The sequence below is a fragment of the Mytilus californianus genome, unplaced genomic scaffold, assembly GCF_021869535.1.
Source record: "Mytilus californianus isolate M0D057914Y unplaced genomic scaffold, xbMytCali1.0.p SCAF_3, whole genome shotgun sequence".
Lineage (NCBI taxonomy): Eukaryota > Metazoa > Mollusca > Bivalvia > Mytilida > Mytilidae > Mytilus > Mytilus californianus.
Genome location: NW_026262679.1, coordinates 122306776 through 122321060, shown reverse-complemented (window position 1 = coordinate 122321060; position 14285 = coordinate 122306776). Strand labels below are relative to the sequence as shown.

The window sequence follows — 14285 nt, the reverse complement described above, 5'->3', positions numbered from 1 at the left end:
TCCTTGAAAAGTAAACAGAATATAAGGTTTCTCCCATTGTACGTGTTTCTTTGCAGGGGAACTAAATTATCAGGGGCGTGTTTGCGACAATTTGTTGCTATTTTCGGATTTATGATTGCTACCTTCAGTGACAAATAAAGGAGGAAATTTGGGACATAAGGTTAAATGTCCAAAGAAAGATAACTATATGTTACTAAAGTTTCATTTTTTCAATTGTAGTAAGTGTAAACAATCATGATATATATTTAATCTTTATTTTTATTTCTGTACAAATATATATTTATCATAAAATTGGTTTCAATTTATTATTTTTTTTAAATCATATTCAATTAAACACTGTCCTGATACCTGTAAATAAGGACCTTACAAACTTCCACTTATATAAATATTCATTATTGCTTGATACATTTATAATAATAATTCAGAAATTAACAAATATGTTTTCTTAAAATTCATAAAGCGTTAAAATAATGCTATTTCTCCAAAGACTTTGGGAATTTTGCTCCTGTGTGGATATCAAAAGCAGTGTCGGTCTTCCATTACTATTAATAATAAGAATGGAAATAATAAATCAAATATCCCAATCAAAAGACTGTTATTTGGAAGAATCCTGTATGTTTGGTATATATAGTCAGTCGTGTTAAGAATGTGGAATGTTAGCAGCACCAACCATATCTCAGCGCACATGTACTATAAGCTGGTGAATTCACAGAAACTTTCTTTTTCTCTGATCCCCATTCTGGATTCACAACAAAGTCTCTTTCTGACACAAACTTTTTGTTCTTGTAGAACATGGGTTTCGGGGAATATAAATATTGGTCTCTATCATCCCATTCAGCAGGAGGAGCTTTCCAGTCCATTGCTATTGCAAACGATGGTCTTTTAGGCACAATTCTGCAACAACAAATAACTAATTTTAGAACATATAGAGATTATAAAATTGAGAATGGAAATGGGGAATGTGTCAAAGAGACAACAACCCGACCAAAGAGCAAAAAACAGCCGAAGGCCACCAATGGGTCTTCAATACAGCGAGAAAATCCCGCACCCGGAGACGGGCTTCAGCTGGCCCCTAAACAAAAATGTGTACTAGTTCAATGAAAATGGACGTCACACTAAACTCCAAAAACATATAAATGAACCAAAATTAAAAAACATACAAGACTAACAAAGGCCAGAGGCTCCTGACTTGGAACAGGCGCAAAAATGCGGACCCTCCCCCTATACCTCTAGCCAATGTAGAATAAACAAACACACAGCAATACGCACAGTAAAACTCAGTTTGAAAGAAGCCCTTGTCCGATGTCAGAATAGGTAACAAAAGAAAATAAGCAAAAATGACAATGATACATACATTAACAAAGGACTACTAGCAGTTATTGACATGCTAGCTCCAGACCTCAATTAAACTGATTGAAAGATTATGTCTTCATCATATGAAAATCAAGCACAATCCCTCCCGTCAGGGGATTAGTATCATACCATCATAAAATATATGAGAAGAACATAACCCGTATCATGCCAACAACTGGTTTTAGAATTAATGTGTTTATTTCCGATGCAAAGACCCCATGAGTGAATCAATATTAATACCAAAATATGCCATCTCTAATAACCTGACAACATTATCGTAACTATATCCCTTCTGAATAAGTCTGTTTAAAGGTTTGGTAAGCTTTTGATGTGACTGTCGACAATTTTGTGCTTTGTATAGAATATTACCATAAAAGATTGGATGTGAGATAACTGAACGTATAAGATATCTGCATGTTGATTTATATTTACGAATGATGTCCTTGTACTGATGATAAAATTTAGTAAATGTTTTGACTAGTTTGTGATATCGAAAACCCTGATGTAATAATTTTTCAGTAATACAGAGATTTCTCTCATTAAAATCAAATACGTTGTTACATACACGAGCGAATCTAACAAGTTGAGATATATAAACACCATAAGATGGTAACAGGGGAACGTAAAAATGGATAATTAACAATAGGAAATGAAAAATCATCTCTTTTGTCATAAATTTTGGTATTAAGCTTCCCGTTAAAGATATAGATATCAAGATCCAGGAAAGGGCAGTATTCATTGTTAGTATTGGCGTTATTCAAAGTCAGTTCAGCAGGATAAATCTCTTTAGTGTACATACTGAAGTCGTCATTATTGAGAGCGAGAGCCAATATATCATCCAAATATCTAAAAGTGTTATTAAATTTTTGTATTAGATGTTGTTTCGATGGATCTTTGCTAATTTTTTCATAAACTGTAACTTATAACAATACAGAAACAGGTCCGCAATAAGTGGTGCACAGTTAGTCCCCATTGGAATTCTGATAACTTGACAAAAGTTATCTAGTCAAAATTCAAGGGCAGTTATCGTATCAAAGCAGGTCCAATTGACATAGTTCTTTTGTCTTTTGTTACTAAAAAATGACTTAAAAGAGTTAGAATATATATATATTCGCATTCTCAATTTTTAAATGCCATTATAACTACTTTTAATGTCATGTCAGCTGTGGAAAAAACATTTTTCAAATTCAAAATACTTATAAAAATCAATAATATAATATATATATTATTTGATGAAATAGAAATATATTGGTGTTTCCAAAGTCCATGTTTGGTGCATGCATCACCCGTCACATATTTATAAAGTAATATATCGGATATTAAGTGTAGAAAGAAACCAGCAACGTTACAAACCGCTTATATATATGGGGGGCGGGGGGGGGGGGGGGGTCATATATAGGGGGTGAGGCCGAAGGCCGAATCTCCTTTGGATTTTATTCACCCTCTATGGTCCGTAGGTCGTCAGTAGTGAACTGTATGGCGAATTTATCGCACGCGGGACTTTTTCTGCTGCGTTTTGTAGAAAAATAAACAATGAAACACAACAACATTAATAGATGACGTCACCATTAGCAGTAGACGTGACGTCATGAACCCCCTATGAAATTTACTAACCCCTACGGATCCATAGGGGGTCACCACGTGACGGCATTAAACCAATCACAACGTGATAATTTACCCGCGGTGCGATAAAATATAATGTACATTTAGTATAAACATAATGATTCAGCCATCCAAATAGGCTAATGATGCACTATCATGTTTTAACTTTATATATAATTAAGGAATAATCTAATAACTCCAAATATTGAGGTTCGAAGATTATTCACAAAATTCAGACTAAGTGATCATACACTAGTAATTGATATTGTTAGATATAGAAATTGACAAGAGAAGAGTATGTGTTAGTTGTATAAGTTGTAAAAATGAAATTGATGATGAATGTCATTTCTTTCTGTTCTGACACTGAGGTAGTGAGTTCGAATCCCGCACGTGGCAGGTGCACTCGAATCCGATCTAAATTGACTAGGATTGTCAGTTTTCCTTCTAACGGTCGGTGGTTCTCTCCGGGCACTCCTGCTTCCTCCACCAACAAAAACTGACCGCCCCGAAATAGCACAATTATGCTGAAAGTGGTGTTAAACATCAATCAATCAATCAATTTTTCTGTTCTGTGATTTCACTATGAATATTTGTGAAAAATAATTAAATATTCTATACTGTAGGTATATATATACAATATAGGTATCGGTAATATACGTTCAGGCAATGTTGACCGTAGATGGATTTGGCTATCATTTTTAGGTCCTTTTGGTCATATCGCTCTTCAACTGTTTCGGTTCTTATGCCATCTTAGCTTTCAAATATTCGGGTATGAGTTTTCCTGAACAGGGTTTAAGTCCAGAAAAGCGCTTCTGACTCTTAACGTTTATAAAGTGTTGTTTCCATTATTTACGACACTTCACAATTTTTGCAACCGATATTATGATCTTCACATAGTTTCAATGTCTGAATTAACAGGCAAGCATATTTAAAACCAAAGAGATGTGGTGTGATACTCTTGTCAGAAATTTAATTTCTCACATGTACATAACAGTACCCTCGAAATTATTACTTATAAAATTAATTCAGGGTCGCATGACCGTCACCGGTGATGCATAGACATTTACCCTTTCGACCCTTTGTCTCATTGTACATGCAGGTATTTCGATTTTAACTACGGATATTTTCATGCCCATGTTTGTTTATAGCTGGACAAGATATTCGAACTGACATGAGTATACTACCATCATATTACTTATTAAAATAAGATATCCTGAGGACAACCTCTTCAACGTGTGTCTAAAATATTTGTGAAGCTTTAAATCATCATGAGTGTAGGTAAGCTGTAAGAAAAATTAACAAACCCTTCAAAGATCAACATACAATTCTCTAATACACAATGACATCCATTATATTTTGTGCTTCGTACCGATCTGATGAGTCAAGTCCTTTCCATCGATTTTACAGTTTGTTCTTATAACGTGCTGTTACACCACTATCCCGGGTAAGGGGAGACTCGATGATTCACATACATGTTTAACCCCGACACATTCTGTATGTGCCTGTCCTCAGTCCAGAGCCTGTAATTTGGTGGTTATTGTTCGTTGCTGTCTGTCATATTTGTTTTGATTTATTGTTGTAAGCATAAATTAAGCCGTTGGTTTTCTCTTTTGAATTGTTTCACATTTTGTCATACCCGGACCTTTTATAGCATTCTATATGGTATAGGTTTTATTCAGTTGTTGAAGATATTTCGTTACCTATAGTTTACATCCTCGTCATGTGGCTCTGAGGATAGTTGTCTCACTGGCAATCATATACCACATCTCCTTAATTATCTTAATTTAAACTTCATATTTAGTGGAAGACCATAATGCAATGCAACATCTTCTGCCAATCATGTTTATTTTTATTGATGTATTTGATTTTGCACTTATCATATACTCACTTAACCACTTGGTTCTTCCATTCTTGAATGCTTCTAGTTTTAAATTCTTCATTTTCGTCAACACGGTCAAAGAGTTGTGGAATTGGACGATTTTTCAATACAAGTGCGTTGAAATCTGGAGTCTTTAATCTGTCTGATAATCTTGCCTGGTAAGGTTTAATGTCTACGGGACTTTTTGATCTCCGTTTAAGTAACTGATATCGTCCACTTTTTGATCTGTCTGTTAACGGTGAATGGAAGGCTGGTTCTGATTGTGTTATAATGGGCAAGGTGTTTGCTCTTGAATAAGATGGCAAGCGTTCTCTCTTCCAGTCGCCTTGAATTTCATCTTGTGCTTTGAAAACATATGTATACATAAATTAACTGTTTGAAATAACAAGTACATAGATTTGGTTTTATTTCCATAATATTCCTTTAAAATAAAAGTTGATTATTTACGAAAATAGATATAAAGTAGTATAACGAAGAGACATATCATTAATTTAAGAACATGTATAACTGCATTAAATAAGAATAACAATAAATCACCTATCACAATACAAATCTAAACAGTAACATCTTTAGGAACAGACATTGCATCATGTTTATTTTGAAGACTAGTGCTCGACTGACAGAGTTCTTGCTACCGACCTCAATCAGCAACCTAAGAAAACGGAAAGCTTTGTGACTGCACCTTATCACTTTTTAATCATACTATTCTAATCCAATAGGATCATACATCACGAAATCATATTTATTCTTCACACTACCATATAACTAGAAGATACCTAACCAACAATGTTAAAAATGTGAATAAAAAAAACAAAAATCCAATGAACAAAAGACATACGAGACGAATAAAAAGTGTCAAGCCAGATACACGAACAAACAAGCATCTAAATTACGAACTCTCATTAAATCCGAAATAATATCAAATACTCTGGATGGGTATTCATATATAACTTTGAATGTAGCAATCTGACGAATCTGTTAGGGTAAAAACTGTATGAGACCATATAATATCTACGGTCATTTATAACACACCTTATCACGATCTATTAATGTATAACTCATTTAAAAAGTTTTAAACTACGGTTGCACCTCCCTCGATCAAAGTTGAAATTGGACTGCTGTGGTGGTTAAGTTTTTGACCTTTTGGTTTAGATGCTCCAAAACATTTTATTTGTTCGGTGTCCCAAAAATTTAGTTTAAAGTCTGTCTGTTGGCGGTTGTTCCATGCAGGAACACATGTCACGTGCTCTTAAATCGGTATCAAATATTGGTTTTTCGTTTGGTTTTTTAATTGTTTTTTTTTTCATGAGCGCCGCTCATTGGAAAATTGATAATATGTTATTATCCTAATTAAATCAGTCAAACATGATAAGTTTAAAAATAGATTGGTTGATTGATTGTTGGTTGCTTGGGGTCCAGTAGCAAATATTTAATGTATGTTCAGGACGATGAAAAAAAATAGAAAAAAAAGAAAAATGCAATCATCCTCATACCTTTACGTCGTTGTTGTAAATGTAATAAGTCAGGATGAATTTTAGATGGCGACCTCGGTAACATGTCTAATGTGCTAGGGGTCCTCAGTGGTGTCTGAAAATAGTACAAAATCATGAATAGAAATATGTTTACATCATATTAGATATTGCTGTTCATTATGATTAAACTTGTATAAGAACATGATTAAGCCCAGATATGTTGGGCTGCGATGCTCAAGATAAAGAAAAAGTATTATGCAAATAAAGATAGAGTATTTGAAACATTTATTACGTGTAAAATTGGGAATTGTAAAAAGCGTACTGGAAGTGGTTGCGTACATTACAACGACCAAGCGCCTGTATATAAATTAAAGTATAGTTGTTCGGGTACACAGCTTCATTATCATACCGAACATGTCTACATATGTGTACTTTCAAAACATCCATGCGCCAACTCATTGAAAGTGCACAAGTACTAGATCGTAATCATGACAGACGGGGCTGCGTATTTATCATTTGAATCAGAAATAGCCAAACGTTTTCTTGATAATTTTTTTTTGTAAGAAGATTGATTGGTCGCAACAAATAACAAATAAGAGAACAAATAAGCAATAATTCAAAAGCTAGGTTCTGTTTAGTTGGTCGACCATGATGAAGGGTGGGAAATAAAGATTGTCACTGGGAAAAGAGGGCTTTAATTTTGCCTTGCAAAAGGTCATTTATGCACCCCAAAAGAACTGTTGCGGAGGTACTATAACGTACAAAGGGCGTGACACTCTCCTTACATGATGCATCGGATTTAAAGTCCATTCTTTGACCGAAGGGTACGACAGTTGTTATCCATTCGTTTGACGTGTTTGAGATTACGATTTTGCCATTGATTAGGGACTTTCCGTTTTGAATTTTCCTCGGAATTCGGTATTTTTGTGATTTTACTTTTTACAACTAATCCAACGTCTATCTTTATCAGGAGTTTTACTGCAGGACAGAAAATCCAGGTGACCATATTTCTATACCCTATTCAACTCTTGGGGTAAGTGGATGTATTGGTATTTAACGGATAATGGCTACTATTAGTCATATCAGGACGATAACATGTTGATGAGACATGACTATGGAACATTGCTTTGTGCAAGACCGACACTCTGAGTCGAATTTTAACGTGCAGTTTATAAGGTAACGGTAAAAGTAAACAGAAAGATATGTCGACGAACCAGCACACATTATTCTGACTCCGACCCAGCAGTCTTTACTCTTACTCTCAAATACCACGTGTTTTACTCTTACTCCTAAATGCCACGTGCCTTATATACAATTTTCAAGACTTTACTTTGACATGGCTGGGGATATTATAGATGTGTAGTTTTACAGACACACACCATTATACAGAATAAATAAATGATTTGTCGCGGACACAGAATATTTTTCAAATTATCAAATAACTGTTGAAATTGGGAAAATCAATAATTTTAAAGTTGATGTCATCTCGTGATGATGTCCAGTGCTTTCGAAATCACTGTGTAAGTCTCAACTGATATCAATTAGTAAAGAGTTTCTGTGGTTTCTTTATTCTCCAACTGGTGAATAAAATGATGAAATATTTGAATTTCTTATCCTCGATTAATTACTGAATAAATTGTGATATATAAGATTACAAATTTATAGCAGGTAGCCAAAAGATGGGCACAGTAAGTTCGCATAGGAAAGGAAGTTGCTTGTTGAAAATACGAGCATATTACTCCTGTTCTTTGGTTAAGTAATTTTTTTCTTTACAAAGTTACTTCAATTTTTGACTGGGAAATATAAATATGGACCCAAAAATTCTCCCAACCGGCAGCATTACCAAAGCTAACGAGATGTATTTGTTTGGTAACTTCAGACATATCAAACGTCCTCCATTGGCATGTTAGACAACTTCAGACATATCAAATGTCCTCCAGTGACATGTTAGACAACTTCAGACATATCAAACGTCCTCCATCGACATGTTAGCATCTTCAGAGTGAGACATAGCAAACGTCCTCCATCGACATGTTAGACAACTCCAGACATATCAAACGTCCTCCACCGACATGTGAGACAACTTCAGACATATCAAACGTCATCCATCGACATGTTAGACAACTTCAGACATATCAAGCATCCTCCATTGACATGTTAGACAACTTCAGACATATCAAACGTCCTCCATCGACATGTTAGACAACTCCAGACATATCAAACTTCCTCCATTGACATGTTAGACAACTTCAGACATATCAAACGTCCTCCATCGAAATGTTAGACAACTCCAGACATATCAAACTTCCTCCATTGACATGTTAGACACATACATATCAAACGTACCCCCACTGTCATGTTACACAACTTAAGACATATCAAACGTCCTCCATCGACATGTTAGACAACTTCAGACATATCAAACGTCCTCCTACTTCTTAGGCAGTTCAAAGCAACTCCAGAAAACTAACAAATACCTTTTGATTCCTAATTTGAAGTATGTAATTCTTTTTTTAGAGGTGGGGGGAGGGGGTTAAAATTAAATAGTAATCTACGGATAACCGGAATTGTTATATATCTCAAAAACAACAACCATGTTGATGATTAAATTATACAGGAGTACTTCACCATGAACTTCCATGGAGAAAAGCTTGGAAAATCAAGAAGCAACAACATTGGGACAGACAAACTTAAAAGTCTTATGTGATATGAACAGTCTAGGCCATCTAAGGAAGTGTTTTAAACAAACAAAAAAATATAGGTTTATAGGTCAATAATCGATCAAATTGTATAAACAAAATTTAGGGCCGTAATACCAAATATTTGGGAGTTATATCCCCGAGAGGACGAACAATCCACCTACACTGATTACCACTGCATCAGTAAAACACACTGATTACCACTTCATCAGTAAAACACACTGATTACCACTGCATCAGTAAAACACACTGCTATCCACTGCATCAGTAAAGCACACTGTTATCCACTGCATCAGTAACACCCACTGCTATCCACCTACACTGATTACCACTGCATCAGTAAAACACACTGATATCCACTGCATCAGTAAAACACACTGCTATCCACTGCATCAGTAAAACATACTGTTATCCACTGCATCAGTAAACCACACTGCTATCCACCTACACTGATTACCACTGCATCAGTAAAACACACTGTTATCCACTGCATCAGTAAAACACACTGCTATCCACATACACTGATTACCACTGCATCAGTAAAACACACTGTCATCCACTGCATCAGTAAAACACACTGCTATCCACTGCATCAGTAAAACTCACTGCTAGCCACTGCATCAGTAAAACACACTGCTACCAACTGCTTCAGTAAAACACACTGTTACCCACTGCATCAGTAAAACAACGAAATAACTCATTACACCCGTCCTTTTTTTTTCGAAAGAAAGGATTCTCGAGGAACTTGAGATAATTTTAACCTTCCAACGATTTCAAAAACTTTTGGCACCAAGTGTTTAACTGATGAAGGATTTCTTGAAAACACCTTGCATAACCAGTTCTAAAATATACTTGTACTTTAAATTGAGAACATAACAAAACATTATTTCTATGTCATATTTCATTGCAGGGTATAGATATTATTCTGTTGATCTAATTTATGGTTATTTTTGTGATGAGAAGGGATATTATATGTACTTAGTTGGGCGTTACGGAATAGAAAATGATTATGATATTGTTAAATACAAAATCCATCGTTAAATAACGCCAAGGTTTGGAATTTCAATCATCCCAAAAACGATTATTTCTGATTATGTCTTTATATCATTGAACAAAGACACAACAAACCCTCAGTATAGGAATGAAAACCATTTGTAATAATCAGCGACATCAACTCGCCCATGGTACTAAAGATACATTGCAACAACTTTAGCATGTATTGTTAATTTTATTCTCGACCTGAATATATTTGATATACTAGTATCTTACTCTTGACTTCAAACAAGTAACTATATCAATCGATCAACAAGACAGTGTCAGTTGTTACTGAGTCTGGTAATGTATAACATTGGGGACTGACAATTGTTGACTCCATGTAAGATGTAAGATGGTACCTTCGGGGATTGGCAGTTGTTGACTGCAGGGCAAATGTTAATCATGGGAACTAAACATTGTTGACTATGGCTAGATGGTGCCCTCTGGAACTGACAGTTGTTGGTTACTTGGTTGATAGTACATTCGGGGACTGACAGTTGTTGATTTCTGAACAGATTTTGTCCTTTGAAAATAGCCGTTGTTGACAACTGGTTAGATGGTGCATCTAACGGAGACAGACCAATGTTGTTTACTGGCTACCTCCATGGCTAACACTCGTTGACTACAATGTATATGGTACCCTCGGTTGACTGACCATTGTTGTTTACTGAAATACCCTCACGGCTAACACTTTTTGACTACAATGTACATGTATATCACAATATGGTACACTCGGGGGACTGACCATTGTTGTTTACTAAAATACATTCACGGCTAACATTTGTTGACTACAAAGTATATGGTACCCTCGGCGACTGACAGTACATGGTTTCATTGAGGACTGTCTATTTTGGAACAATGGGTTAATGGTTCACTTTGAAACTGAAAATGTTTGACAACTTGGAAGCTGTACACTAATTAAGATTCTTACCATTGTAGCCTACTGAGTAGATGATACCCTAGGGGATCAATAAAATTATTGATAACTAGATAGATGATACCCTCGGGACACACAATTATAAATGAAGACATTTGAGATCAATGTTTAAGGAAAAAGATAGGTATCCGATATGAAACTTTCAGATTAAAAGTAATGTATGTCACACTTTAGTAGTATTCCATGGTGTATTCCACAAATTAGAGTTGACGTTGAAAACCAAATATTCTATTTTTCTAAAAAAAATAAAACTTACAACAAAATATATAAATATTAAAAATATGTTTGAATTAAAAGATCGACAAACCTGCATATCCATCGCTTAATCCTTAGATATAATATTAAATGTTTAAACTTTCCTTATGTGGGGGTAACACAGTCATTATTAGTATTAAATATTTCACTTAGGATATCAATATACACTAATAAACTCCTTAAGAGGTCTAGAAAGGGGAATTCATGGTTCTTGGTTTTCAATTAAAGCACTTTGTGTCGAGTATAATTATATTTAATTGAGAAGAATTTTTTTTAAATGTCATAATTTCTTTAATACATGTACATGTAAAATAAATGTGTTGAAGTACTTTGTGCATGGTCATGGCATTATGATTTAATCTAATTAAATTCCTTTGTATGCCTCATTGTTAATTTAACAATGGACAATTATTATAGAATTATTAAATACTATTTTTCAGTGTATGTAATAAGAATAAAACCATCGTTGACACATTTTGATATGTAACAGTAATGTTAAACAGTCATATTTTGAATGCTATTTTGGATTAGAACACGGCAAATTGACTCTACTTGTAAGCATGTCAATAAAATGGCTGTTCCTTTGATTTATTTATTATGTCCTGGTACTTCATTAATTTTTTTTTTTTTTGCTCATATGTACAATTACCTCAAAGACTGTTTTCCTATTTTGAATTAGATCGAGTGGGGATTGTTTACATTTGGGAATCGGTACTGTGCTTTAAGTTGTACACATCTTCTGTCCTATTGGCGTTTTATTGTTTGTTTGTAGCTATTTGTATATATACTTATTATGTAATAAGTTCTTTTCTTATTTTCTCTTAAGTGTTTTATGAAAAAGATTAAAATCCTGTAATAATTGTGTAAATTTTGCTTGTTTTAATTTGGTCTTTTAATACTAAAAATCGTCATTTATCAAACTTCCGTTCTCGATTTGTGATCATCGGTTTATGACATGAAAACATGCCTTTTTCCGAATAGAATGAATAGACTTTCATTGTTGGCTCTTTTCATGCACCATGCATGTTAGTATGAAAACTGAAATTTCAAAGCTAATTGTTAAGATTTTACAAATTTTGATAGTTAGTGAATCTTTGCCAACAAATAAAAATAAATATGCGAAGGAAATTGAAAAAAAAATTTGAATAATCGTTTCACAACATTTGAAATATAAAGAATTTGCTGATTTTATAAAACAAAGAAAGTGTACTGTGAACAACGGGAGATAACTCATTACTTACCGGCATATTGGAACTTTCTTCTTCATTCACTGAATGATTGTACCTGAACACTACATTTGTGTCAATGTTACGCAAGTGACAAAATAAAGAACATGTATAATTGATCCGTTTTCTGATCTTGTTTTAATTGACTTCAAACACCGAAATATAAGATCGATTTGTCTGATATATCATTCAAATTGTGCGTGATAATACTGTATTATAACGAATTTGAATTTGGTTCAAAATTGTATGTAGATATATTGGCAGACATGAGTGAAGGTCAAACTTGCTATTCATGGATATTTTGTAAAGTTGAATGTGTAATTTTAACCCGAAGAACACTAATAACCCTGTCAACAACAAATCGAGTATGTTTCATTCTAACTTTGTGCTGACTATATATAAGATAAATGATATACATATTGAAATAGGCAACAGGAACCAGCAAAAATACTCGACATGACAGCATAAACATCCACTGTACAGATGTACAAACAAAAACAACAACAACGAACAGCACCAGAGGTCCAGACAGCCTAATTTGGCACATCCCCCTTTTTCTAAACATTTTTGAGGTAATTTTTTTATAAGTAAATATTCTTTAATATTTAAACTTATTTTCACTTATTTAATGTGTTCTTGCTCTTATCCATATGATATAACAATAAAGGTAGTTTTTATATGATGTCCCTCTATTCTTATTTTCAAGATCCCCATTCCACAAGCGCCTGTGCCATTACACACTCACAGAAACAAACTCATTGCCAGTAAGAATCACTAGAATAGTTACTAATTATAAAAAGATGATGTGGTATGATTGCTGATGAGACAACTCTCCACAAGAGACCAAATGACTTGGGACAGGCACATACAGAATGTGGTAAGAACATTTGTAACAGTGTTGGTAATAATTTAATATTATGTACTGCGTTTAAATATACCAATGAATGTTTATTTATCTGATTGCATATCAGTATGTGTGTTTGTACTGTTTGGATGGATCTCTATCATCTGTAATGAAATGGCAGATATGCGATCGAGCTCGACTCAAGTGACTCGAACATCGGTCAATCAATTAATCGAACAATGCATGATTGTTCAATAATACCGGTGAACGGATAGACAAATGTGCCGTTTCGCCAATATAAATTTGTCCAATGGGTCATTCTAAATGATTGCCATCACGTGACTCGCCCTTCGTCATCAGCATTTTCGACATTTTGGACCTAACTTGATCTGCATTATATTTAAAGGAATTTTATTAAAGAAATATCCAATAACTCGAGTAACAGACTAACACTGCTAGTACTAACAAGATCATAGGGACAAAACCAACACAAAATTCATTTAAAGAATAAAAATAATTAAAAAGAAACAATTGCTTTTTATTTTGAGGAAATGTTACATAAAGTTTAGTTGTTTCACAATAGGGTTGAGGACACAATCCACCATCGATCAAGACCTCCACTGTTTCAAAATAGCAACAAAACCAAGCAATTATAGGTAACTTTATATGGCAATGCCTGTAAAAATATGATGATTGTAAGTAAATAGTTAGTCAAATTATCTAGTTACAACTTACATTTAAGTTTCATTGAAATTGTTTTACTTGTTCAACAGTCCTTGGACTTAAAAATATCACGAACATGATAACTTTCTGCTCATTTGACAGCCTTTTTCTTTTGCAGTTATTGATATAGCTTTGATATATGATTGTGTTATAATTAGTTGCACGTCTTCGGTCTTTTATTTTTGTTTCTAAGTGACAATTTTGTTTTATGATTTTATAGTTTTCAGCATGCTACTTTTTTCATTTGTTTTTGTTTTTTT

At 34.0% G+C, this 14285-nt stretch overlaps 1 protein-coding gene across 2 annotated transcripts; it reads right to left on the bottom strand.

Annotated features, from left to right (window-relative positions):
• Window positions 1–240: 240 nt before the first annotated feature.
• LOC127736053 (uncharacterized) lies at window positions 241–12662 on the bottom strand. 2 transcript variants are annotated; one of them, XM_052246553.1, is made up of 4 exons: window positions 12474–12662; window positions 6328–6421; window positions 4844–5177; window positions 241–894 (listed from the first exon to the last, which is right to left on the bottom strand). In XM_052246553.1, the coding sequence occupies exons 1-4, from the start codon at window positions 12477–12479 to the stop codon at window positions 657–659; spliced, it is 672 nt and encodes a 223-aa protein (XP_052102513.1). In that variant the 5' UTR covers window positions 12480–12662; the 3' UTR covers window positions 241–656. The 2 variants fall into 2 exon arrangements, with proteins under 2 accessions (XP_052102513.1, XP_052102512.1); XM_052246552.1 differs by lacking the exon at window positions 12474–12662 and adding an exon at window positions 11285–11433.
• Window positions 12663–14285: the final 1623 nt, after the last annotated feature.

Coding starts and splice junctions, on each gene's coding strand:
- LOC127736053 (XM_052246552.1), bottom strand. Junction 5,178..6,327: donor TTTACAACAACGACGTAAAG/GTATGAGGATGA, acceptor ATGTTTTCAAAG/CACAAGATGAAATTCAAGGC. Junction 895..4,843: donor TGGAAGAACCAAGTGGTTAA/GTGAGTATATGA, acceptor TTGTTGTTGCAG/AATTGTGCCTAAAAGACCAT.